This window comes from Columba livia, chromosome 3, assembly GCF_036013475.1.
Source record: "Columba livia isolate bColLiv1 breed racing homer chromosome 3, bColLiv1.pat.W.v2, whole genome shotgun sequence".
NCBI classification, from domain to species: Eukaryota; Metazoa; Chordata; class Aves; order Columbiformes; family Columbidae; genus Columba; species Columba livia.
The window spans coordinates 86,725,281-86,751,843 of NC_088604.1; the positions used below are offsets into that span (position 1 = coordinate 86,725,281).

A 26,563-nucleotide genomic window follows, 5' to 3' on the forward strand; every position below is an offset into this window, starting at 1 on the left:
ATTGTGCATGCAGTTCACTCACTAAATAGTATGTTATTTCCAGAAGCAGAGTTTGCTTTTTCTGGTTTGCTGAGCAGTCACTGGGTGTTTTAAGATAATTTAAATTAGTTTAATATATTTAGGAGTTCAAGCATGTATTTCTTTGAAGTCATTAACGAGGAAAGAAAAAGAAGTCTAGCAGACATTTCAATAACTTAAGCACGCAAATCAAAAGAATGTGAGAAGCTTCTAAATTAAGCCCTAAGGTCGTAATTTCAAACACCTTATAACCTGTCCTTTTTATAGTTTAGGCTTGTTGGAATGGCAGTATTCGACTTATGTTTAATAGAAATCTCTTGTGCAACAGGTGAAAAAAAGTTTAAGTACTGTGAAATATGGTTTATTGTTATGCCTGTGTATAACGCAAACCTGTAAGTCTCAAACTGCAGCGACTTAGAAATATATGCATAAAATATTGTACCAAAAACAAGGACTGGGAGAGTATCAGAAAGAAGGTATATATAGCAACTGCATTTTCTCAAAATTTGCTCTGAAAAGTACTTCTTATAACAAAGCTTGTAGTTCTAGGGAAAGCAAAGATTACAAGTAGAGAAAGAAGCAAAGTGAATTTTTGAGGAGAAATTGGAGACATCCTTAAAAACCAGAGGAATGCCTCACAGACTTCAAATTTACCAACTGCAAATAGGAAAACAAGCTATTCCTAGACCTCTGGAATGCAGTCTGGGCTTTTGGTCACAGTATTTTTTTTTTTTAAGTAGGCAAAGTGATTTGGAATAGGAGGTCCAAGTTCTTCCAGACATTGTTGGTTCAGCCGTATGTCAGAAATTCTTCATAGCTGCTTTCTTGCAAGCTGAATTGAACTGTAGTTGGACTTATTTTTATAATAAGGATTTAAATCGCTTTCACATACTTTATCCCTGTGTTGATCGTGGGCTGAAGTCAGGGATACAGTGTTCTTTAAATTTGTTTGCATTTCACTGCTTTCCAGGGTGACAAATGTGGATTTCAGGAGCTAGAGGTAGGAACCAAGAGGAATCTCTCCTTTGACATTTGAAGGCAGGGTAAAGGCCACTGCACGTAGCATCTATGGGCTTTCAGTCCAATGGTGCAAAGCTGTATTTGACAAATAACAAAGTCCTGGCGTGAAATCATGGCCAGCAATGAAATAAATCAAAGTCCTGATGTTGACTTCAGTGGAAGTGGGATGTTATGCTAGTGTCTGAGAAACATATCATATTAAAACTAGTTGAACCATTTTGGTAGTCTTTTGCATGTGTACCAAGTGCCGTACGATCTTAAAACCTTTCACTGTTAAATACTTTGCAGGATCTGATAAGGTTGTGATGTAGATCATTGTTTTGCACATGCTGCAGTGGAGAGAATTAGAAATGTGTGTATATTCTAACCTTTTTATAATTTCTGTGTCTCTGGAGTAAACTGGATTGCTCAGTATAGCAAGATCAGTAGTAAAATTGAGATTTCCAACAGTTCAGTGTTCATCATTGACCTCAGTGCACTAGATAAGCTTACAGTCTACTTAATTATTTTAGAAATAACAACAGTGCATCATTATAATATTAATTATAATCATAGCATTCATTGGGCTCATTAGCAGTGGAATGGTGAGTTGCTAATCAGTTGAAATTTACTCTCACCTTTAGCCCTGTAATTTTTGCTGAAAACCATGAACCTTTCTCAGACAAAAATATTGCTGTCCCTATATTACCTGAGTTTGCTTTCTGCAAGATTATTTTAACGCTCAGTTTTTAAGCAACCAGTCTTTTTCTAGTGGGATTAAGTTAAGCAAGTAAATGAGAAAAAGCCCATTTTTAAATCTAGAGTTGAGTGCTGGTTTTAGATTTACTTGCTGTATGAATTGTTGTAGTGACCTATATATATATCAAGAGGTAGTGTTGATGTCGATGTACTAAACTTATCTTCCTTTAAAATCTGAAGTTAAAAGGCCTATATTGTACCTGTTTCTGGGATGCTAACCCAACAGAGATACTCCTAAAGTCCTGTTCTTGTTAAGCCTTAAAGCAGTCATGTAGGTAAAGTCAGTTTTATCTGGTCTCTGTTATTAAACAAGCTGATAAATAGTGTTTTGGTGGGGTTTAAATATTTTGTGGTATCTCTAATAGAAGTATAAATAAAGCATGTTGATTTTTGTTAATCTTTTGTCAAGGTTCTTTCTGCAGAGGAATTTCCTAGGTCATGACAGTGAATAAATGCTTTATTAGTTCCGTTAGCTTTAGTCAGTTCTTTAGCTCTGCTGAAGTGACTTTTTTACTTTATGGATCTTGTACCAACACAAACAGGATTACAGGTACCTTCCATTTGTCTTTTTAAGACATTACACCATGTAGGCACAAACACATAGTTTTTCTAGATCATATTTATCTGAAAATCCGTGATGGTAAAAACAAAGTTATATTGCATTATATGTATGCAGTTTTAATGAACAGAAAGTTATGTGACTGAATCTCAAGAAACAACTAAAATTCACTAACAAGTTTTGGAAATTGCCGTCTTCTGATCCTGCATGGATTTACTACCTTAATTACTTAGAAAATGTTTTATGTGTGATGTTATGTTCAAACTATTTGTAGATGTGTGTCACGAGGCTTTGGAAGCTCCTGACCCGCAAAGTTAGACTCCTGGTAAGAGTAACTGCTTGCTGTTTTTTCCCCTTTCCCTGATTCTGCCTGCAAATGGGAACATTCCATTTTTGTCATGACTTAAAACAAAAGATAACCTTTGTTACTCAATTTTGTGGTATGAAAAAACAGGTCATATGAGTTGTTTATCTAGTTCAGCTAAGCTAGTAGTTACACATTTGAAAGTTTAGATATTTGTATTAGGCCAAAAACACTTTTAATATTATTTCTACCTACAAAGCTTTTAATGACTTATCTTTTTGCCACCAGGGCTACAGCACAACTTGTACTTCTGTTTTTGTCTTGTATCACTTCCAGACTTCCCAGATGTGGCAGGGAGCGTGCTGTTGTTGCATCACTTGAATTTAGGTGGCTTCTGTGGAGGAGAGCTTGGATAAACTTACTGGTTTGGTTTGGTTTGGTTTTTCCTTACTTGCTATCTTTTGGATTGCTAAATTCTGTGGCATAGTTTAGTAAGAGCAGTCCGTGGGGTGTTTCAGGGAGTGCATCCTCTAGCCAGTAGAATCTGTTAGAGCTTCTTGCTGATGATTTAGTGTATCAAAAAGAGCTTCCACTGAGAAATACATGTACTGAAGTTGGAGTCTGGATTTAATCTTGAAATTTTCTGTGCTTGCCCGTCATGAAGTACTATGCATTTTATACTTCTTGTCAAGTCAATTTAGAAAGCCTTCAGTAAATATAGTTAAAATAGTTATTGTGTAATATTGTTTCCCCTTTCAAACACGAGGAAATAGTTTATTCTCATATAGTGAGCACATGGCACTTTTTGTGTATAATACTTGGGTAAAGTCAGTATCATGCTACATATGGTAGTAGTTACATACAAAATCAGTGTCTATTACAGAGGGATAAAGTGCTATGACTTGCATACTTGTTGGCACTTCCCTAAGAGGAGAAAATTAAGGTTTGTTTACATTGTTTATTATGTAGGAAACTGATAACCTTAAGTACAGGGTTTTCTGATTTCTATTTTTTATTTCTCTTTGATCTTATAATTTAATTTAAGGTGTGCTCATCATCCATTTACATTGGCATCCTCGGAAGCAATTATGATCTATCATATCTTGTGATATTTCTTTCCATAAACTGATTATGCAGTATGTGGGGAAGAAGTATATCCTTTTTAGTCTAGAATTTATTGCATTTCATTTTGAATTAAGGGTTATTTTTTATCTTTCTGTCATACATTCCATAAAGAATTTTCTCTTGAATTGAACAGAGTCTGGATTTTTCCCTGCCTGGGTGCTTCATGGACTCTCTGTTAGCTTTGTGGGTATCAGTGCCTTTAAAAGCCTTTCTTTGTATTTTCCTTCAGCTCCTTGCACTCAACAGTCCTTTGACTTTTATCTTCTGATCCAGTCTTATACACTGGAAACTTTCACCAGTCTGATGCTACAGTGTCTGAGTTGGTTGGCTGCGCTGAACATACCCATGAGAAACATGTATGACAAGTTCTTGTTGCTTCTGATGCACATTGCCATGTTCATCAGCGCTCAATTGCACCTACAGTCCAGGTACTCCATGTCCATCTCTATTCCTGTCCAGCTGCTATTAATTGTCTTGAGGTTTTGTGCCTTTTCCTACTTATTTATAAAGCCTAATTTATAAAAAGGTTATAAATCTATGATGTATTCCCTATTTCTGACCCCTTCTGGGAAGCTCTGTGTATACCAGCAAGGTCATATTTTTAAACCATTTCCTAGACATAACAAGCTGTAGTGACAAAACATTTTTGCTAATCCATACACATCTACACAAAAGTTTGATGGTGTAGTTACTTGCTCATTGTATTTATTTTTTTCGTAATCGTGACTTAACCTGCCAGAATCTCAAGGGCAGACCAAAGTTTTAGGTTATTTCCTGGCATATTTACTTTTATTTAGTTGTTAGAATCCTAAATGACAGACTGCTTAGTTCAGACAAGGCTGTAAGTGTATTTTCTGACTCAATCTATCTTGTGTAAATATATGCTTGCCAGTTTGGAAGACCGAATTAGATTTGAGGATTTTCTGAATTATTGTTACAAAAATTAGAAGTTAGTTAATTAACTGAAGTGAGGTATTACCAGACCATGTATGTGTTAGTAGTCTTCAAAAGGACGTACACTTTTTTTTTTGTGGACATATATTAATTATAGTATCTGTTCCATATCTTTGCCCATTTTAAGCTTGCAATACTGTTTTATAATTTATAGTTTTTCACTAGCCTCTTGTACGTTAAGCCTTCAAAGTATTTTTCGCATTTCAAATACATTATATCAGCCAACTGTGCTCTTTGTCTGCTGTTTTCTGTAACATGCACAAGAATTTGAGTAGATTAGTGATGCATGGTTTTGCTTTGCAGCAGCTGGGCTCATTTGCCTTTACCGTATAATATCCATTGTGGGAGTTTGTTTCTATTTTTAATTGTCATTTCAGCATACTTTTCTAATACCAAAGTCTGTCTCATGGGTGGACAAATTAGAAATTATCACTAGTTAATATGTCTTTATCAGAGTTATTTTTTATTACACAGTGTTGGTGTAATATTCAGTAACACACCACTTTTCTGTAGAAAATGTAGTGTGAATTGGGGAAGGGATATTATATGTTACTTCACTAAAGATTATGGATTGAATTTGCTTAGTGCCCTGGTTAAGTAAATATGCCATTAACTAGTGAATTTCATCTTGACTCACTGTTGCAACATAGTGAATGCCTGAAGTTCAAATTTTTAATGCAAATATTTGTTACATTGGCAGCCACTCTTAAAAGCTCGACTGTTAAATGAGTTGGATACACTCCTTGATTTCCAAAAGACACTGACAAAGTATCTTATGTGAATGTCTGGGGGGTGGAAAAAACCCGCCACCAAACTGAAGAAACATGCATAAGTTTGTTTTGTTTCGGGTTTTTTTGTCTCCTTGAACATTGCTGGTAGAGATGCTTGACAAGTTGAAGGTATTTGTATGGCTGAGAATTTCTATAAAATAATCTGGATGTTGAATTAAATCATCTGGATTTGTGAAGAGCTTCACTGGATAAGTGTTGGTGAACGTATGCATAAGATAATTAATAATTTGTAGCTTCCGGTTGGTCATTCGGTGCCCAGTGGAAAGGGAAGTTTGCGAGTTGCTGTTACTGTGAGACTACAGGCTTTTGTCTCATAGCAGATTTTCCTTCATGCCGACTGTTTCCTTAAGTGTCGGTTTACTTTGAAGATAGTTAGGACTTAATACTCTAAGAAGATTTTTTTTATTTTTTCTTTATTTTTTTTTTTTTTTTTTTTTTTTTTTTAGATTTGCATCTGTTTTATCTTAATGGCACTTTAGGAGCAGGGTGGAACAAAGTTTCTGTGTTTTTCTAATGAAAATATCTGGTAGGCAAACTTTCCTTTTTCTCATCGATTGAATTACCGTTTATATAATTTAATCCCTTTTCAGGAGGAGTATTCTTCAAATTTAATCTTTAAATGCTATTACATGAGAAATGCTTGTCTGCTGTTGCATAACTTGCAAGAACTTGTAGCTTCCATCAGGTTGTGTGACTGAACATCTGTATTTTTGTTCTATATCTGAATATTTAACCAACAGATACAAGACCTTTTTCTACTTTTTGACATCTAGGAAATGAATCGTTGCTCATGATTCTGGAAAACTCGGTGTACCTCTTCTGTTTAGAAACCTGGAACGATGTTCATAATCTACGCATTTTGGTTTATTGTGTTGTATGTAGGAGATGGAACAAATCAATGGAGTCCTAGTTGTGCTTAGTTTCAAAACTTGATTGTTTCAGAGAGCTTTACTTCAGCTATTAAACCAGCTTATGCCGGCAAAAGGATTCTAATGAAAGAGCAATTCCATTGAGTCTGCAAATGTGGGGCTAGCTTTATTAGCGAACGCGTGAGAGTAGACAATCCCTGAAAGTGTCTTCAACAAGAGTTTACTACATAAATTATATTTAAGTTGGGCAAAACTGTTAGCTATAGAAAAAAGTTGGTATTTTACATTTCTGTGGGAAACTTTATAAAAACCAATTTTGATTCTCTGCTTAGCCTTTTTTTTTTTTTCTTGGTGTAGATTAAATATCTTCATTAAGATTTGTATTAATACTTCCTTTACAAATCAAATCACCTTGACTATGATCAAATAAGATCTTGTCTATAGTGTAAATAACACTCTAACCTTTTAAAGGGATAAAAAAGGTAAAAATTAATAACTTGAAGGTATTGTTTGAAAACAAATTAGCTGTGTCCAAACCATGATCTTTGCAGATTTTTGTCTGGGGAAAAATGTATCATAAAAATATAAGGTCAAGGCAGGTTTATAATTAAAATACTAATTCAACTTTGGTCATTCTAGGACAGGCAGGTCTTAGTGCTTGTTTTGCAGTATTTGTAGTGTATTTCAGGGACAAGATTCTTAATTATGCAGTAAAAATACATTTTTGTACATAAAATCAATTTTATGCAGAATTTTTGCAATGGTGAAAAGAAAGCAAGCCTGAACACTTCCTTTCTTTCATGTCTTGTGACTGGTAGGACATTGTGAAATAGGCCATTCTTGATTAATATTTGGTATGATAATGTGAAGGGCTTTGAAGAAATTCCATCTGTTCATCATCAGCTGGAAAGTTAAACTTTTTCATGTATCAAAAAAAATGAGAAGCAATGTAAGGAGGAAACAGCTGGCAAAGGTCAGGCTGAACCAGCAACTGAATTTTAATAATTTACGGGGGGGGGGGGATTTAATTCTATTTTCATGCCTTTTGAACTGTCTTGTATATTTGCTTTGTTATCTCATGGTTTTAGAAAATGTTGGATTTTCTTCTGCTTTTTGACTGTTCATTACATGGGAGCATCAGACTTATGGTAAATAAAATGAAGAAAGCAGCCTGAGTAAGGCTTGTCTTATTTAGTCTAGACGGTACTTTTTATGCCAAATGTTGCTGGGCTCATTTCTGCTTACCAGAGTTACTCTGATAGATTGCATTCCTGGTTTGCTTTTATCAAGCAAGAGAGCTTTCTTTTGCTTGTTAGTTAGCTGGAAATGTTTGTTCTCCCTCTGTTTTAACTTTATCAGTATTTATCATATTGTTTGTTTGTTGAAAATGCAATTAGACATTTGTTTGTCTGCCTTGTGTACACTTCAGCAATGGAAATTTTTTGTAAAGTTTATTAAGTCAATGTGCATTTTGACCATCTGTTTACAAACTACCAGATAAATTAGTGACATAAGCCTGTGTAATGCAAAAATCTTATGTAGTCTTGGCTGTTTCATGCAAAATTTGAACACTGAAACTAGTGATGGAATCTTTTTAACTAGCATTACAGGGAGCTTTAGTAGTACTTGAATATTTTGCATTGCAACAATGCCCAAGGGATCCCATGGTGTTGTGTGGTGTTCAAATGTGCAGTAAGCAGTGCGCTAAACTTGGGAAGCAATTAAATAACTTCAGTTATGGTGAAGGTGGTTATTGATAGATAAAAACTACTTATCTCTTAATGTAAAGTATAGTGGTCATGAGCTGATGAGTATGCCTTTCATCTCTTTGTTTTAAATTATAAAAACCTGGTTTAGAGTGTCTGTGACCTACTTCGTGTATCCTCTGTGGGCTGTTGTGTAGCAATAGCACCAGCAATTCCTAGTGGCATTGAACCTTGAGTAGTGTTGTGAAGAAATCAGTCTATCCTGCTACTTATTTGTTAATTTGGATATTCCAACACCAGGAATAGATGAAAATTCTCCATTCAGTAACTGCAGTGTACTCTGAACAGAGATTGAACTAACTGAACCATTTGTCTTGGGACAGTTGAATGAATCTGAACATAATAGCAGGCTTGGTTTTTGCTTTGTGCTAGGAGCCCCTGGCACAGGTGGCGTGATACAGCGCCTGGGCAACCTTGCAAAGACAGGACCAGTATTAGGGGCTCAGGCAGAGCTCCCGAAATTGGCAGTGGCCATCCTACAGGAAAGGGAAGAAGCGGCAGTAGTCCTTGGAGGGTTGTTTGGCAAGCTGGCACCAGCAGTCACAGCAACAACCACTGCTTTTTAGAGGACTGGGAATATGTTGTAGTAGAGCTGTTAATGTAATTTGCAAAGGCTCAGTAGGCACTGGGGTGATGCTTGTTACCATACTAGGCCTGAAATGTTTCCTTGTGACATCTTACACTTGTATTAATTGTTTTCAGTGCTGACATATTACTTGCTTTCTCTCTGAGGCTCAAGCTCTTGTCTGTCTTCTGAGGTCAATTGTAAGGGATGATTCTGAAGCTTTCTTTCACAGGGGTCAATACAAGGAAAAAAATACCCTTTACTGTGTTGCTGAGCTCACCAGAAATCGTATCTTCTTACTCAGAAGTCTTATACCAGTGAAGAACCCCCTATGTGATGGTGTAGGGAGAAAAAACCCAGGTCCTTTACTAGTGTCTATACCAAGCTGTTGGTAAGTGATGTGACTGGTCCCATATCGTTCCCATGATGTAGTTAGAGGAGTATCCTTGATTCTCGCAGAAGATGCAGCATCTCAGTTAACTATGCAATATCCTTTTGATTATGAACTAACATATTTAAGAACCAGGTCATGTTGAGAAGAATTTGAATATCAAAAGAACAGCAGAACAGAAGGATCTCAGAAATGCTTTGATGTTTGACCATATCAGCTCCTACTGGAACTGCAATTCTCGTGAGCAAAACCAGTCAAGCTGGTTGGATGGCTGGTAATAACCTGCTACCAGTTAGCTCACATCCACGTTAGCAGTGGATGTCCCATACTGGGCAACTTTTAAACATCTGGAGTACTTTTCTGCATACCTGTACTAAAGATCTGTGACAGTTATACACCAAGAACATAAAAAATGATGCAAGAATGTGCAAGAAAAAGGGTCTAGACAACTCAAATTTGGTTTCATGCATCTGTTGTATCCATACACCTTGATACAGTAATAGATTATTTACTCCATATTGAAACAAAGATTAACAACTCTCACATCAGGTGAAGGTGTTTCCTTTTAAAGAACTGGACTTTCTAGAGTAAAGATTACAACTTTCTTGTGTATTACTGAGTAAACCACTTTCTTGCAAAACAAAACTTACTCTTATGCTGCCCTAACAATCAGTTAACATTAATATTTAATGCAAGCTAATTTAAGGGAGATAACTGGAATGCTCGAAAAGGAAGGAAGACGAAGCTTTTATAAATTCTTGTGGTAAAACTTTCAGCTTCCTATGTGTGGCATTCCTGTATTTGATATGGTGTTCATTTTTGAATGATTTTTAAAAAGAATTATTTTAATTTTAAGTTTTATGATGGAATCTATTGCAAGTTGACAGGATTGGGCTACAGTGTTGCTGGATATGTGGTAATATAAAAGGTAACACCTTTACAACATGTTATAGCCTTAACTGGAAACAGACAGGCATTTAAATAGCAGCAGCTGTCTGCATCCAGTCAAAGAAGATAACACTGTTAAACTTATATATATAAAACTTCTCATAGATTGCCGTAGTATCAACTTTTGTAGTATTTTGACCTCTGTTGTCATGACCTGCTTGCACATAACATGGGAAGAATTTAGTATAGAACCTCGTATGTCCATGTGCAGAAATGGATGTCCTTATACACAGGTGTAAAATGAGATCAGTAGAAAAAATAGGTTGTGCAGGAAGGCTTGTAGTGATTCTTCAAAGAACTGCAGTTCATATGTAAGCAGTACTGAAGACAGTGACTTCAGCTTTATCACGGACTGAGGTCTTCCTGTTGTTAATTTACCAGACTGTGTCAAATTCTGAGCCTGACCTCCAATATTCCTGAAGCCTCTCTTTTGATCTGCTGGTAGAAAACCTAAAGACAACACAGAAAGTACAGTATTTTCAGTCTGAGGAAGGGACTTCTAGTTGAATATAATGAGACTGTGCAAGCACTGTATTAGAAAAATTTGACTTGGAGGTAGCCTGAGTTATGTTTCTGTTGTATGTAAGAGTCATAGAATGTTTTTGCTAATGAATGCACTTTTTCTCAAACTGATCCAAGTTAACAAGAGCATCTGTGGAGGACAAAACCCCATTGTTTGTTCTAACCACAAATCTGTTGGCTACAGCAGTTACTAAGCATCCTCGAATAACATGACTAAGGAATCAGGCATTGATTTAGAGATAGGAGCTGGCTCGGGCTCCACATGTCAGAAAATACAATAATTGTCTGACTTCTCAGCTGAAACTCTTCAGTCCCACCACTGTGCAGAAACACTGCTTGGCTGTCTTCTGTCATACAGAGCCCATGCCTTATTCTCAGAGGACAGTTATTTACCCTGCAGAACTGTGGCTCTTTGAGGGATGGTTGTTACAAATGCCATGACTTCCTCATTCTTTCACTTTTGCAGACCAAGGATATTACAGACTCTTAGATGAAAGGAAAGTGAGAGAGGCTTACAGCATCCCACTCTTTAGGCCTTTATTTGAGCAAAGGACAATATAGCCCTAGGAGCCACTGTTATTAGGTTAGTAATTGATGCTTCTCTCTGAGGAACACATATCTCTGCAGTGTGATCTATACTAGCTTACAGTTTCTTGAGAACTTGCTATTTGCAGGCTTGTTACTTGAAGATGTGCTATTACTGGCTAGGCAGTGGAACTCTGCAGCCCGGGGCCTCAAAGCAGCTCACAGTTTCATTGCATGTGGGTATCAGCTGTGTGGTTATTTGTTCCCCTGCTTGTTTATTGCTAATTAACTTTGTGGAAGAGTGGATGCTGGCTTGTCAGTAAAGAAATGGTTCCTGGTGCTGGTGGTGGCTTAAAAACCATGGGTTTTGAGAAGGGGAGACAGGAGTTTCTAATGAAAGTTGGCAAGGTCTTGTGCAGTGAGGAGCTGAGGTCTTAGGGGGGAATCTAACAATACAAGTAAGGAATGTGATTGTCAGAGAATCAGTGAGCTTGAGAGAGTCATCTTCTTTAACAGGAAGAAGAAATAGTTCTGGTGTGAAAGGATACCATCTTGTGGGACATCTGTCAGAGATGCTCAATAGTGCAGGCAAAGAGAAAGTGGATGGGGAAAGTAATGTGGAGCAGGGAAACAGACCTTCTCAAGAGATGCGAGACAGGCCAAAAAGAGGAAGAGGAGCAGTGCTCTGCTTTATGGCTAGACGTGTATAGTGGAGAAAGGAACAGAGGGAGAAAGTCAGCTGGGCTTAGGTTTTACTTAACGCACCTGGTATGAAACAGCAGTTCTAAGAAATTGAGAGAGTTTTTAATGTACCACTGCCTCTCTGTCCAGTCTGGAAAGATCTGTATACTAATAAAATTGAGCTTCAAGTCCTGATTTTGAGGAGGACTTTCTGATTTCTTCCTGTTTTCTGAGCTGTCCATGAAAGGAAAAGGAAGTGATATAATCCCTGTTAGGTGTGTGTTTGAGCTGACAAGACAATGAGAATGCTAAATGCATGGAAAATCAGGTGCTTAATTGGAAGCTAGCAAGTTTCCAAAACTGTATTTTGAGAACTTGGGGTGTGGATGAATTAGTCTTAAATTAGACATAGAATCTAGTGGTAAAAAATTTGATAACTCTTACATAATTCTGTCTCTTCTATTTTTTTTTTTCTTAAAACAGGATGTTGCCCCTTTCATCTCAGACATTGATGATGAATCTTCATCATGGGCAAACGCAGGAATATGTGATCAAACCCAAATATTATCCAGTAAAAAAAGTGATTTCAGGAGAACAGTCCACCGAGGGCTCATTACCACTGAGACTGGGCCAGGATCAACTTGCATCACATTTTCACTGTAAGTACAACTGTAAAAAATATACTGCCTTCTTTCTTCTCCAAAATCCTTCTACCCCCTCCTCCCCCCTTTTTTAAAGATCTTGAATATTTCTTTTGTTCACTTGAATTGCAGTAACACTTCAAGACCAAAAAAGGTTAAAATAATTAAACATGAGATAATTCTCAGATTAGCAAATGGTCCAACATTCTGCATCCTGTTGAGACGCAAAACAGATTTCCTGGATGAAGAAAAAAAATGAACCTGATTCACTGCTGGAATCTCATGCTATTTCTATATGATAGTTTTTCCTTCAGATAAAAGGTGCTTTGTGAGCGCTTGCTAGAGTAGGCATAACTGAGAGTGTAATCAGTGTAAGATGACAGTCCTCTTTACTTCACTGTGATGGATACCCTTCTTGTAAAGCTAGAGTCCAGGATTGTGGTCTCATTGGTGACTGTTTTTCTCTGTATTTAATTTATTGCGTGTTTATGAACTTCTGCACAGTATGGAGGCTGCATGAGAGTTTCTGCTTCATACTTATAAAAAAAGGATTGTGTAGGTGCCCAGCTTGTGGCCTTGGCTCCTGCTCCATTGTGTGGGGAGTTTGAGGACAAGTTTTGGCTTAAAAGATGAAGAGCTTGATGAATTATGGGTTAGGTATTACAGAGCGTCTGCTGGCTTGATTTGGGGAAAATTTCCTGCAGTTGAATAATGGACTGATTAACATGGAGGCCTGAGGTACTTGCAGTCTCCTGACAGACTTCCTCTGCTGTAGCACAGAGACATATGTTCTGCTGAGGAGACTTAGGGAAGAATCTCTCCTTCTAAAGCTGTAAATATGGTTTCTTTGCATGAGTATGCTTGCACATCTGCATTGCACCTCTTTATGATCTGTCCATTTATACTTAAATGCAACCCCTCCTTCTTCTTCTGCAAGTATAGCTTCATAGGTGCTTAATTATAATCTCGGACCTAATGGAAAGAACAGGGAGCAGCCAGAGATCTTTCAATTAACACTTTCAGAGTGGTGAAGTATACTGCTTGCAGAACACTACATCCCCTTCTTAGAAGCTTCAAAAAGATTTTTAATCACATTGTCAACATCAACCAATAGTCCCTTTTGCAGGTAAGATCACAGAATCACAGAATGTTATGGATACCATTGCTTTTCTTCCAGATGGCAGTTATTTTCATCCAAATAAGATATTAGTGGCCACTGGGACTGGTTTTTGTCCCCTTTCCTCTGGCAAAGAGTGTACAAATCCTAGGTTGTATAGTTCTCCCAGTACTTGGAGTGACTGTTGCTGGTTGGATTCTGGCCAAAAAAAAAATCTTCACTTTTGCCACCTTCTTTCAGGCTGAGTCAGTCTGCCTTAGATACACTCAGTGTTGCTTCTAAATACCAAGCTGCAACTAAACAAATGGGGTTGCGTGAGGTATTTTTTTTCTTCTATCGTAGCATAAGGATATAACTCCATGCAGCTTTAAGACAAAGGAGCCAGTGCTTCTAGCTCTTTTTAGGTTGTTGGAGCTCCTCTTACTTACAGTACTCTGAGGGACAGGACTAGCGGAAGGAAAGCCAGGAGCTGAAGATGTAGAGTATTTGTTATCAAATTCTAAGAAGCCCCTCAGTGAACAATGCATTAATAAAACATTTTACCTTTATTGGAAATCCCATGATTCCTAAATGCTCAAAGGACAGACAGTTAAAACAGTTTTTGTGGCTTGATAAGATCAACCATGACTTAAGTGTTGCCTCAGAGGTAAAATGCAGGACTAAGTCTGAGGCTGTTTGTATGGTGTTGAAATTTTGGCTACTGGGCTTTTGAGCAGCCTAAAAAAGGTCACTTTACCTGTTTTGCCTCCACTTCTGCATTTGCGAGGTGTGGGTCAGTGGCTGCAACTTTTGATGAAGCAGTTTAGATATCTGCTAGAACAGAGTGCAGTTTGGGCTGTGTGTTTATTAGAGTTTAAGACTGTATATGCTGGACCCAAACAAGAGAGCTAGAATGTGACCAGCTATATCTGTTTAGGGTGGCTTCATATTTCTTGAGGTGCTAGAATGGAATCCAAGGATAAAAGACTACTTTTTCTTCCGTAAAAACTGGCTTTAACTTCAACTGTCAGTATTTTAATGGTTGGGATGTTTGAGTTACTTACAGTGAAGTAAGATTAGGATGTGAAATTCCATGCCAGGTGTTCTGTGATAACCACCAATATGCAGTTCTCAGCCCTGTCTTGAACTGAGTGATGAGCTCCTGCAAATTATATAATGCTTGTGGCAGTGTTGATATTGATTGTCTAGTTAATATGAGAATATTTAGGAGTGGCTGATGATCTCAAGGTCTTTTGTCAGTGCTGTTAAATGTATAGTCTCTTTTCATGGCAGAGCCTCTTATTTCATTGAGCAAAGGAATAAGTAGTGGCAAAGTGGAGATACTTGAAAAGGAAAAGAGGGGAAGTGTAGTAATTTTATTAAAATGCAAAAGCTAGAAAGTTAGTCCTGAATACTTCAAGATCTTTTTTTTTTAATTTTTCCCCCTTATTGTTAAATAATTTTTTTTTTCAGAGAAGAGAAGAAACAGTAGCCAGATAATACTTGGTGGCATTGTTCAGGATTTTGTAGTTATCAGTTAACGTGGGGTGCAAAGCAAGTCATTGTTACTGTTATTTTTTTCTGAGCATTTCTATGCCTTTTATTTTAACATATTAGCATTGTGACAAAGATTGGCATCTATGAAAGATGTGTTCTGTAGAATAAAACTATTTTTCCAGCTATAACTGCAATTGGTGTTGATTTTTTTGACTTCTACAGATAATTTCAATTCTATGACATGGAATAGATAAACTTGGAACAAATATCAGTCCTGAGATACCTTGAGAGACAGGCCTGTCCTCAGACAAGTATGTGTGTATGGGCATTAGACTTTGAGAACCTGTGCATGATTCTGTGGGCAACATTTAAATCTTTGTGTAAAGATGAAGCTAAAGCAAACATGAAAGTCATGTAAGTGTTCTAACTATCGATGCAGTATATTGCCTCATGTTTTACAACATAATTTTACATATGTTTGCATACATGAAATAAGATTAATGTGGAAGAAAATGCCCCACCACTTAGAATTGTGAGGTGCAGAATACTCTGTTACAAGTTTGGTGTAACAATACCTTTCCTACTAGTGAAAGCATAATGCACTGATAACTTAGACAAGTTCATTTTTAAGCTCATACGTAATTTACACATGCTGGTTTCACTGATGACTTCATAGGTTGACTAAAGCAAAACCAGGTGTCGCTTTGAAATTGCAATTTAAACTATTTTTGTGAAATTGCACCATTCTGATTTCACTATGTGACACTTACATCATAATAATAGTATTTCCCCATTGGTAAGTATGGGTAAAAAGCTGTAAAATACGTGAATGTTTTACTGTTGAAAAAAATGCATGCAGAGATACAACATGTGTTCCATGTAAACGCATCTTTATGATTTGACATTCTACTACTGTTCAGCATCTGTTGACTTTAGGAGAAAACCTCCCACAGGTCTCCAGTGGGTCAGATATTGTTTCCACCCTTCTTGGTATTTGTTTTTGGAACAGCTCTGCATAAACAGCAAAGTAATTCTCTCACAGGCTTGTCTTAACTAGAGCGTTGCATTGTGTTCCTTGTAACTTCTGCCTACATGCATGTGTATGGATATTAGAGTTGAACAGTGGTGACTTCGCTAAATAGAAGCTTTGGGAAATTTGGAGGTAAGGGTGGGGTATAGCCAGCAGAATGGGGTGGGTAAGAAGAGAATAAACAATTTGACGACTAAAAAGCAGAAATAACATAAAAGTCGCAACACATTCTGTTTGGAAGGAATGTAGAGTCAAATTCACTTCAGTCACTCATGGGAACTGACATGTCTTGCTGCTGAGGTTGTACATAATCAAACAAAAAAAGGTAATGATGTAAGTACATAAACATCGGGGACTTTTATTTTGTTTTCTCAAATGCAAAACATTTGCGTGTGTGTGTGTGTAAAGCCTTTGCTCTTCTTCAAGAACCAGGGGGAATTTTTCAGGGACACTCTAAAATGTTTAAGAAAAAAATCGGGTGCAGTCAGCATCAGGGTCCAACAACACTGGCTTTTTTGATGACAAAACCTGAACAATTTTAGTAAAGCATCTTTTTCCTCTCTGCCATTTAAGCGCATTACCCAGACTGTTATTGAAAAGCATGACCATTCATAACAGCCATTTAAATAACTTTAACAAATGAACATAGTTTATTTAGCAATTATAAAAGACTATGGAGTTCTTTGAAATTCTTGGAGACAGGACAACTCGATAAATACAAACTGCTTCTCTCAATATGCTATAGCCGCAGGCATTTTAACAATACCCTTTCTAAGCTGTCTTCATGGCTGTTTGTGTATCCATAAAGGGCTCACAATTGAGGAGGCCAGTAGATCAGCACCCCCAAAAATGTCTGTATTTTTCTCTTTGGACTCTGGAAAGATTTTATGGCTCTGAGCTCACCAATACTTAAATGTCTGCGTGACAGGAAAGGGCTGTTGGTGCTTTTATAGGAACTAGTTTAAATGTTACATTCACCCAAAAATGAATTATAATCTCTCTATGCTTTAAAATATGGAGGCCAAGACTGATAAACGGCATTGTGGGGAAAAATGTTGAAAAAACAGATTGATGATTTGGCAAACAGAATTAAAATGAGTTCAAAACATATTATAGCTAGGGGAAAACACAGACTGAGACAAATGCATCTCAATTGCTATGATGAAAGAGAATTGGCTCCAAACCCAAAGATTTCTCAAGAAGAAAAGAAGAGATGAGGCTTTCCAGAAAATTCTGTAGGGGAAAACCTCTATGACGTGTTTGAAAAACAATTAAACACTGAAAGTCCCTTAGCCAGACTAACTCCAGAGTTGCTGTGATACCAGGAATTGGTTTTGACTGTTGCAAGTAGCAAAATCTGGTTTTACTCATAAGAGATGTGAAAGTGCTCTTCTCTGTCAGTGCTGTCACCCATGCCAGAAGGGATGAACAAATGTTGACGCAAAAAGTACTGCAAGGAGAAGGTCCTTTTGTACCCAGAGAAACTGAGATTTCAGAATCGGTGACGTCTGTATTTCTGTCGTCGTTTTTTCCTCCTTCAAAAAATTAAGGGGGGGGAAAAAAAATCTTGGCTTCATGCAGTGCTGAGAGAGAAGATTTTTAATGGTGATTCAGCATGAGGATAGGGCTATGTTCATTTATAACTTAATTCCATGATGTTCTGTACTTTGTCACTGTTTACAGTTTGTTGACTTCCTTAGTGCTTTTCAGTTGCTTCCTTTTAGGAAATGGAATGTTAAGTGGATATACTTAGTAAGGTAATATTAATTTGATTTTTGTTCCCTATTCTTCCTGGAAATGGTAAACACTTTTCAAGTTGCACCTAAGAGTTAGTTTCTCATTTAAGGAAGTCACGTATGCTGGGACAAGGAAACTGGGTCTATCTCAACAATTTATTTTCTAATGAAGTAGCACACTTCCAACTTAAGACTCGTAATACTGTCATAGGGCAGGGTAAAGTCTGTTGTGCTGATCATCAAGGGAGCCTAGATAATTACCTTAGGCAAAATGCATAATTTCAGATAAGTGAGATCAGGCAGGAATGACTCTCATTCCCAGTGTATAAAGGCCTGATTCAGACCTTCTTGAAGGAGTCCTGTTGAAAGAGTGGACGGTAGTGGTTGTATTTAGTGGGTAATACTTAAGTGTCAGTAACACTAATAACGTGTTCCTCTGCGGCCACCTGAGCTCCTGTGTGGCTATAGGTTTTTGTGTAAAGATGCTGAGTTCACTATCAGAGCATGCAATTCCTGCAGCACTACCCACAGTAGCCCCCATCAGCTTAAGATTGCTTGTGGTGGGCTGTGAAGTCATTGCTGCTGCTTTGCTTTACAGCTGAGATGAGCACTGTGTAGACTGGCTTTCTGTCCTAGATGTATGTTTGTGTCTAAAAGTGGCTTTTTGGATTGTGTTCTGTTATCCCTCAAGTGAAAGCCTTTTAGGTCTGGATATGCTTTAGGTACCTAAGAATCTGGATGACCTGAATGGCAGTTTAAAAAGACTTGTGGATCTGAATCCTGTGCCGGGTTGCTTACAGCTGGAGTTATCTCCAGCCCCAAACCTGAAGCACGGATGTGAACTTTCAAGCATGATACTCTTGAAGAACTTGAAGTTCTGTTTCAGAAGTGCTTCAGTTTGAAGAAGACAGACTATCTGGGTGCTAATATTTCATTTAATGCCCACCCAGACCTGCAGCTGAAGCATGTGTCTGCCTGCCTCTCCTTACAATCAACTAAGCCTCATTAACTCTCCTGCAGGATTAAGCTCCCTAATGTGTGCCACAGCTTAGTCATAGCGGAGTTTGGAACCCAGCTGTAGTGAAGAGTCACCCAGTTCTTCAAAGAAATGCATCTGAGCCCTAAAAGCATTTGAACTAAGCAGCCTTATGCTCAGCGTTTCCTGTTTAATGGGTTGGGCACATTCCTGTTCAGTGTGCTGGTTAGCCTGCTTGCTCCATGCAATTAGCTTCTCTCATCCCTTCCACAAGAGACCTCAGACTGATTAGTGGTGTAACTCAAGGCTGAAATGTAAAGGTTTTTAGCATCATATCCATTTGTGGATCTAGCCCACATGTAATACCTTTAAAAGAAATAAACAAAAGCCAGTTTAAGAGAGTTATCCCCCCAATAAATTTAATTGAATAGAGTTGAGGCTATTCCATCAGACATCTTGAATCACATGGCAGTCTCTATTAATTTATTTGGGTTGGTACCTTTTTCTGGAACATTCTAAACTATGTAAAGGTAAATGATAGTTATATTTCTCATTAGCAACTATTTATTAGAGTTTTAAAAATTGATTTAAACATGGAAGATGGCTGTAGTTCAAGATATGATGTTTGTTGCCTGAGAATTGCATATAGAGAATCTTCATAGTGGTAAAAAAGACAAGAAAAACAAAAGGTGATTCATAAAACTTGGTGACAGATCTTAGATTTCCAATCCATGTGATTTGTATGTTACAAACTTGCACAGGACAAAAGTAGTTGTAGTTACTGTGAATTCCTCTGACTTGCTCGAAAGAGGCTATATCAGTAAGAGAAGTTGGCAGTAAAGGGCTCCTGGGGGCATGTAAATACAGTTATGAATGTCTTTCAGAATGATCTCAGCACTTGTGCCTGCATGTGCTCCTTTGATACTTTGTGACAGCTTTCCGTATAAAATAAAACACAACAAGCCTATGTTGTAGAGAGCAGAGAGTTTGCCAAAATCTACCAAAATTCATGAAGAAAACCTACTTGAATGAAGCAAGTTTCGCTCTATTAACTTACTTGAAAGAACTGAAGGGTGGCTGAGTGGCTACATGCCTCTCCTAGAATAGACTTTTTTTTTTTACTGTCTTTTGGGGTTTTTTTTGGGAGATGGGGGCAGGGGGTGTGATGAGGAAAACAGCAGAAGTCATTCTTCTCTATGCTGAAACAGGGAGCAAGGGAGAGACTGAAACCTGTGATAATCAGGAAGGAAAAAGGCTTTTCCAGATACCTTTTTTTCAGTTAGCTTCTTCCTCACTTTGGAAGCATCAAATCTTCTGGATTATTTCCTTGCCTGTCTGTCAAGAATGCTGAAGAAGCAAGCAGGGCTTAAACAGAGGGTAAAGAAACAAGAGTGCAATAGAAGCAAGAAGTCTGAGAGCTCATTTCTGACTGGAGGGAGAAGATTGTGGTAGGAGTATGTAAACAAGACAGGAGGAGGAAGTGATGTGAGGATATAGTGACATAGCTAATCAGAATTAGGTGTGTAGAGAAGTGTGTCTGATAGCAATGATGGCAACAGAAAGAAAAAGGGAGATCGCTGTTCCGTTACTGTCATGGTAGGCAGCTGGATCATGTCTTGCTCTTTGAAGTCCCATTGGTTTGCATAAAGGCAATAAAACTGAGTACTTGAAAAGTGACAAAATATTAAGGGTTAAACTGTATTAACTAATGACATACCTGTAAGATCATACAAATGCAACAAAATAAGGAGTTACAGAAATAACAAAAAGTAGAGTGCTGGAATTAATTACATAGCAATAATGTGTAGCCATAGCTGTCTAGACATGGTGAATAAAGTGGAGCTTGACATATTGCCTTGTTCAAAATGTTTGACTGGGTGGGTATGCACACATACACCTCACCTCATGCAGAACTGTGGGGAGTACTTTTAAGCATGAGAGAAAGCATTGGATCTTGGATGAAATAAATCTGGATCATCTTATTTTTAATTTTATTGCCATGTCTAATTTTTCCTAATGCTTGTGAAAAGAGAACAGGGTGTGAGTTGTGAAAGTGTACGATAACAAAGGTTCAGAAAAGAGCAAAGATGCACTACTCTACTTGAAGATAGGCATTGCATATTGAAGCCAAAAATTAAATTACCCAGCAGCTGTGCTTTGCCTTCTTGAATCCATGTAGTTTTCAGACTTGTTTGTGCTTGTGACTGTTACAGAAAGAATAAGGCTCATATTCTGCCTGGTTTTCAAATGGGTGAGGTTTGAATGCAGAAGGTTTTGCTCCCATGCTCAGAGCAGAGTAAAGGCTGAGTTCGGCTCTGCTAAGGTCATGTAAAGAATGTTTCACATCTGCTTCACTGGGATAACAGCCATATCAACAGATCAGAAGGGGATTTGGGAGATCTTTGCCCCTTTGGCCTAGCCTGCAGACCGGGTCTGAGTATGAAGTGTCGGTAGTGCACTGCTGGGCAAGGAAAATCAGTTATACCAGTATTTTATGTAAGCTGTATTAAGTAAATCAGCTGCTCTCCTAAACACTGACTGGACCTCAGCTGCAGTATTGTCTAGTTTTGGACAGTGTATTTGAAGAAAAATGAGGACCAAGTGTAATCAAACAAAGCGGGAAAGAATGGAGATCTGCAAAATATGGCCTGTTAAACTGAAAAGGTTTAGATGGTTTTGGTCTGAAGAAAATTAAACTCAGGGAAATTCAGGGTAGCAGTCTTCAAGTATGTTAGAAATTGATCCAAAGAGGAACAAGTTTTTGTCAGAGTTTGCTGCAGGTAAGGCAGGGCCATAATACACTTGAATTGCAACAGGGGAAATGTGGGTTAGGTATTAGGAATAACTTTATAATGAGAGGCTGAAGCACTGGAATACGTTCCCTAGGCAGGCTGTGGAATCTTTGTAATAGAAGGGTTTTGAGAATAGGCTGGACAAGCTTTTTGCATAATGCTGCTGTTCCATCCTGTGTTGGGAAAAAGGAGAGGGGAGATAAGATAATCTCTCAGAATCTCTTTCAGTTCTTTCTATGTCTAGGAAGGGCTGTATTCCTCTCAATGTGTAATCTGAAATTTAAGGAAGATCTGTCTCTGGTCTGTATGTGAATCCAATGTGTTTGTTTGTTGTTGTTTTGTTTGGTTGTTTGTTTGGGTTTTTTTTTTCCCTTCTTAGCATTCAGAAGTCTTCTAGACACTGATATACCGAAGATTTATAATAGCCAAGTTTCAGCATGTTCTGAGTTTCGGGAACTAGGTTTTGGGTTGTTTTTTTATTGTTTGCTTTAAATGGATGACTAAGTGGTGATAAGACAGAACTTCCCCATATATTGTCAAAAAAATATTTTACATAAGTTAAAAGTATAAAAAGGTCGTTCTACAATAGTTCTAAAAGCTTAGTTATTTTACTTATATGGCTGATTTTTATGCAGCGTCAGATTTCCTTTTGGCTGAACAAGCATATCAGGTAGTAAGGACTAAACCAGGTAGACTAGTGAAATAACTGGGAGACACCTGTTTTAGGAAATAACTCATTTCCCTCTGTTTCTGTCCTTTTTTTATTTTTCAGTCAGCATTTAATTAAGAAAAAAGAGAGGGAGTTGGTCATCTGAGAATTTAAAATGCTGAATCTGCCATTTAAAAGCTTATCAGTTTTGATTTGATAAGATAGATTTTCATTCCAAAGTTCTCATGTGTCACACTTGAAAACATGAAATTGCCTGAGATAATCTGTTGGCTTTGGGAAGAGAATAAAATTTTAAGATAGAATCTTCAGGTCTGAAGAAGTTCCATATAGATATACGTATGAAACCTTACTGAGTTCAGTGCAGAAGTAAGGTGTCATGAAAACAGAGTAGCGTATGTCATTCTTGAAGGTACTAATGGAAAGCCTACAGATAGCTTAGTTCTGTTTCTTCAGGAGATTTGCCTCAGGATATTTGTAATAAGTGAAGGTATTAAAAACAAAACAAAACCCAACCAAACAAAAACCAACACAAACACCTCTAAAAGTAGAATCAGAAAGAAGCTTTGTGCAAGGCTTATGGGACAGGCATTCATAAGCTCTACCAGCTGAGTCCACAGTATAAGCCACTGCTTGTGACTTTTATTGGGAATCCTTTTGATTAGATCACTGTGAAGCACAAAAACGTCATAGACACAATAAAATCATTTTTTCAACACATTAAAATATATTCTCTTTGTCCTGTTTGACCTATGAGACCGTATAGAGTAGTCATCTTTTTAACTGAATACCAGTTCTACATTCACTAGTATTGCTAGCCCATTGTCTTCCTGCAAAGCAGGGACATGCCACAAATCTTCTGAGATCCACTACAGCTATTGAATACTGTCTAGTTAAATCTTTGCAGAATGCTGGAGCTGTGAGGGCAGCTGTAAAACCAAGGAAAAAAAAAAATGTGTTTATAGAAATTCTTCTAGAAAGACACGAAGGTGGAGTAGCATTACAGACAAAGAGACCCAGGAGGCTGAGGAGGACTTCTTCCCCTTATACAACTCTGCCCAGACATGGCTATGAGAGCTATTGTGACCACCTGGACTTAAAACCTGCCACCTGCCTTGTCTTAGCTCATTCATCTTTTAAGCTAATGCAGGAAAAAAAAAAAAATCAGTTTGTTGTGATGGATAGTAGTGGCAGAAGGGAATCTATGAAGAAATCTTTTTGCTTATATTTTCTGTTTCTCCTGCAGTTGTTGCTTAATCATAAATTTATCACAGCATGAGCTTGCTGTGTTCATAATATTATATCATAGTGACTTACGGAGATGGAAAGAAAATCACCTACATGTGGTGCCAATTTTCAACTAAAGATCACATCACTTTACCCAGGCTTTTTATTTTTTTTTAAACTGGCTCACAAGAGTTTCACAGATTTTGGAAATTATGGGTACATTCTTCCACTGATCTACTTTGACAAATGTATCTAGGAGTTCTTGGGTACAAGCGAGCCTGGACTATGAGGCAGGATGATGGTGCAGTTCGCTGAGTCTCCTTGTTGTGAATTTGCTGCTTAGCTCAGGGATGGAGCTTTAACCAGTATTAGTAATCCTGGTGGTTCTACCTTTATTAAAACAACAATCTGAATTTATCTCTAGTTTTGCCATTTTTTTCATTAGCTTTACTGTTCATCCAGTGTATGTATCTTCTGCTTTTGTTGTCTTTCATGAGGCTCTTTTATTTATCTTGTCTCAAATTTGTAGTTCTTCAGTCTGTTGTTATACTTAAGGGCAGAGTGAGGTGTTTCATTTCCACATTTTTAAAATTTTTGAAGAGTTTATGATAAATTTCTGTCTATATATATATATAAAATAATGATTCCAGGTATGTTGCAGTGCTGTAGCACCATCATGTTTTTCCAGAAATGAATGTGAGATAATCTAAGTTGCAGATCTTGTCATGTCCGAGTCACAGTGGCATCATCAGTAAAGCTTATGGAGTTTAAAGAGGAAAATAATCTGTATGCTACCTTAAAAATGTACTGTCTTTCTTCACTATGAACTAGCCTAAAACCAAAACAGGTCAAGAGTATAGCAGCAATGGTCTTCTTCTAGCTTGAGGTTGTGGCTTTTAACTTTAATACTGCCAAACCAGCTAAGAGATATTGAAGGATATATAGTTTCTCATTTAGAATTAAATCATCCCCTCTTTGGATAAAAGGGGCCGGGGGGAAGAACAACCTACAGAAGAGAAAAAAGGGAGGGATTCAAGGAAGTCCAAGTGTCTAACCTTGCAGAGTTTCTGCCGAAAGCTTCCTTTCAGGAGAAGGGTTTGTGGTCTGCTTTCAATTTAAATCTGCCTGTGTTATACTCACTGTTTAAGGTCCCTGAATCTTAAGATGTGTGAGGATGGTACTGTCTACTTAGGTACGACTATGGAAAGGGAGGAAGATAATGTCTCTGCTTTGAATCCACCTCCTCATACACTGGTCAGTTTTCAGCTTGGAGGCCATAATGAGCTTTGCATCCTTCCGAAATGTCTCCAGAAGCATTGAGAAAGGTAGAAGTTGTGGCCTGCTAGGCAAGAAGAACATCATAATAGTTTCATTATAGTTTTCATAAATCTGAGAAAGATGGAGAAAATCTTCCCGTGTTAAAAGAATATGAAGCTGTCTTATTTCTGCCTACTTGCAACTAGTAAAACAGAATTATCTCTGTAAGGATTGAATTTGTTATAGTGCAAAACCATTGCTGAATAATGATTTGAATATTTGTACGGGCTAAGGCTTACATTATGGTGTTTTTCAGACTTCTTACTTTCCTGAAAAGCTTCATTTAGATATTCTTTCATGGATGCTCTTTACATCTGTAGATAGTGGCCTGTGTTTTTGAAGGTACTGTTCAACTGCTGCTCCTATGTCATTATTCCAAAACTTAGATGCTAACATTTTCTCACCCAAAATGCATGAGACACAAATTCACAATTTCCACTCAGTCTTGTACTAATGCATCTCTTCTACCAAGGAATTATGATACAGAGTTTTTTCAATGTTTTTTCAATATTATTTTTTGTTAGCAAAATTTGTGCACAAATACAACTCAACATTCAACAATGTAGTACAGAATACTGTGAAGAAGAATTAGAATATGGTTTAGTTCCATCTGTATTGGCAAAGCCTTTTTTTTTTTTTTAATTTAAGCTGGAAAGCCTGTGTGGGTCCCCCAACACTGGTTTTTACAGTGTAGGTATGACTGACTTTTGTGACTCAACTAACCATGTTTTTTTAATTAGATCACATCCTAAAGGAAAAATGTTACTAAAACATCTGAAAATACAAAATATAAAATGGATTGGGCTTTTCTAGGAAAAAAAATATATATACATATATATGTATATATATAGAACTGTGCAAATAAAAATACAAATATGGCAGTATTGCTTGTGAAGCTGTGCTTAACAAAAGAAAATCTTAGAAGTTGTAGCGTCAACAGTTCACAAGCCACTTATGTCTGTTCATAGGGAAAGGTGTATTAATAATTTTTGTAAGAAATTTTTGGCACTGAGGAATCCAGAGTGTGTTCCAAATCTACTAAAATCACAATACTAGCCTTTAATTAAAATATTTTATTCCTGCATCTGTCTGGGCTATGCTTTTTCCAGCTATTGTTTAAGGAGAATAAGGTGGGAGCATCTGTGTTACAGCTGCTGTTCAAATAGAGCAATGCCTTCACTGTAGACAAAACAGCTGGCACAATTATTTTAATTTGTTTATGAAGAGCCAGAAATAAGAAGGCTTTATATTCTTTTGAAGTGGGAAGATTTTCTTCATTTTCTAGAGATTTTCAAAAAAATGTTTGTCCAGAGGGTATTCAATAAACTAGGTTAGAGAAGTATCATTTTTATTTCTGTGACATGAGGAAGAATGAGATCCTACTCTTTCTGTGCATCATTTCTTGGGATTATTAGGTTTGGTATGAAAGTATTCTGTGGTGTGTTTACAAGAACTTACTGGATTTATTAGTAAGTCTGCAGAGGACAACCTGTTTTATTTTTAAATAATTGCAAATGGAATCTGTTTTTTTTCTCTAATTTTCCTAATAAATAGTTTTAATATCTTTTTTTGTCTTCAGCTGTTAGCTGTGGAATCAAATACATCTGGTTTTAAATCAAATTCTGTAACAAGAAGTAATTCTAATGAACTTAAATCAATATATGTTTTCTCAGTGTTTGTTACTTTCAAGTTTTTCAAATGACTGTAAGGAGGTGTATAAAAAAAAAAGAGAATCTAGCTATTTTTTATCTCTGAGCTCAGAACCAGTATTTTAAAGAATTGATACTTACCCTTTTCTCTGAGCTATT

At 37.2% G+C, this 26,563-nt stretch overlaps 1 protein-coding gene across 10 annotated transcripts in view; it reads left to right on the plus strand.

The window, feature by feature from the left end:
- Nucleotides 1-26,563, plus strand: part of LTBP1 (latent transforming growth factor beta binding protein 1) — a 205,960-nt gene that overhangs the window by 48,565 nt on the left and 130,832 nt on the right. For all 10 annotated transcript variants that reach the window (XM_065058017.1, XM_065058007.1, XM_065058009.1 and 7 more), the window contains exon 4: nucleotides 12,260-12,435. In XM_065058017.1, the coding sequence (XP_064914089.1) occupies nucleotides 12,260-12,435 (176 nt within the window). The remainder of the gene's footprint in view (nucleotides 1-12,259; nucleotides 12,436-26,563) is intronic.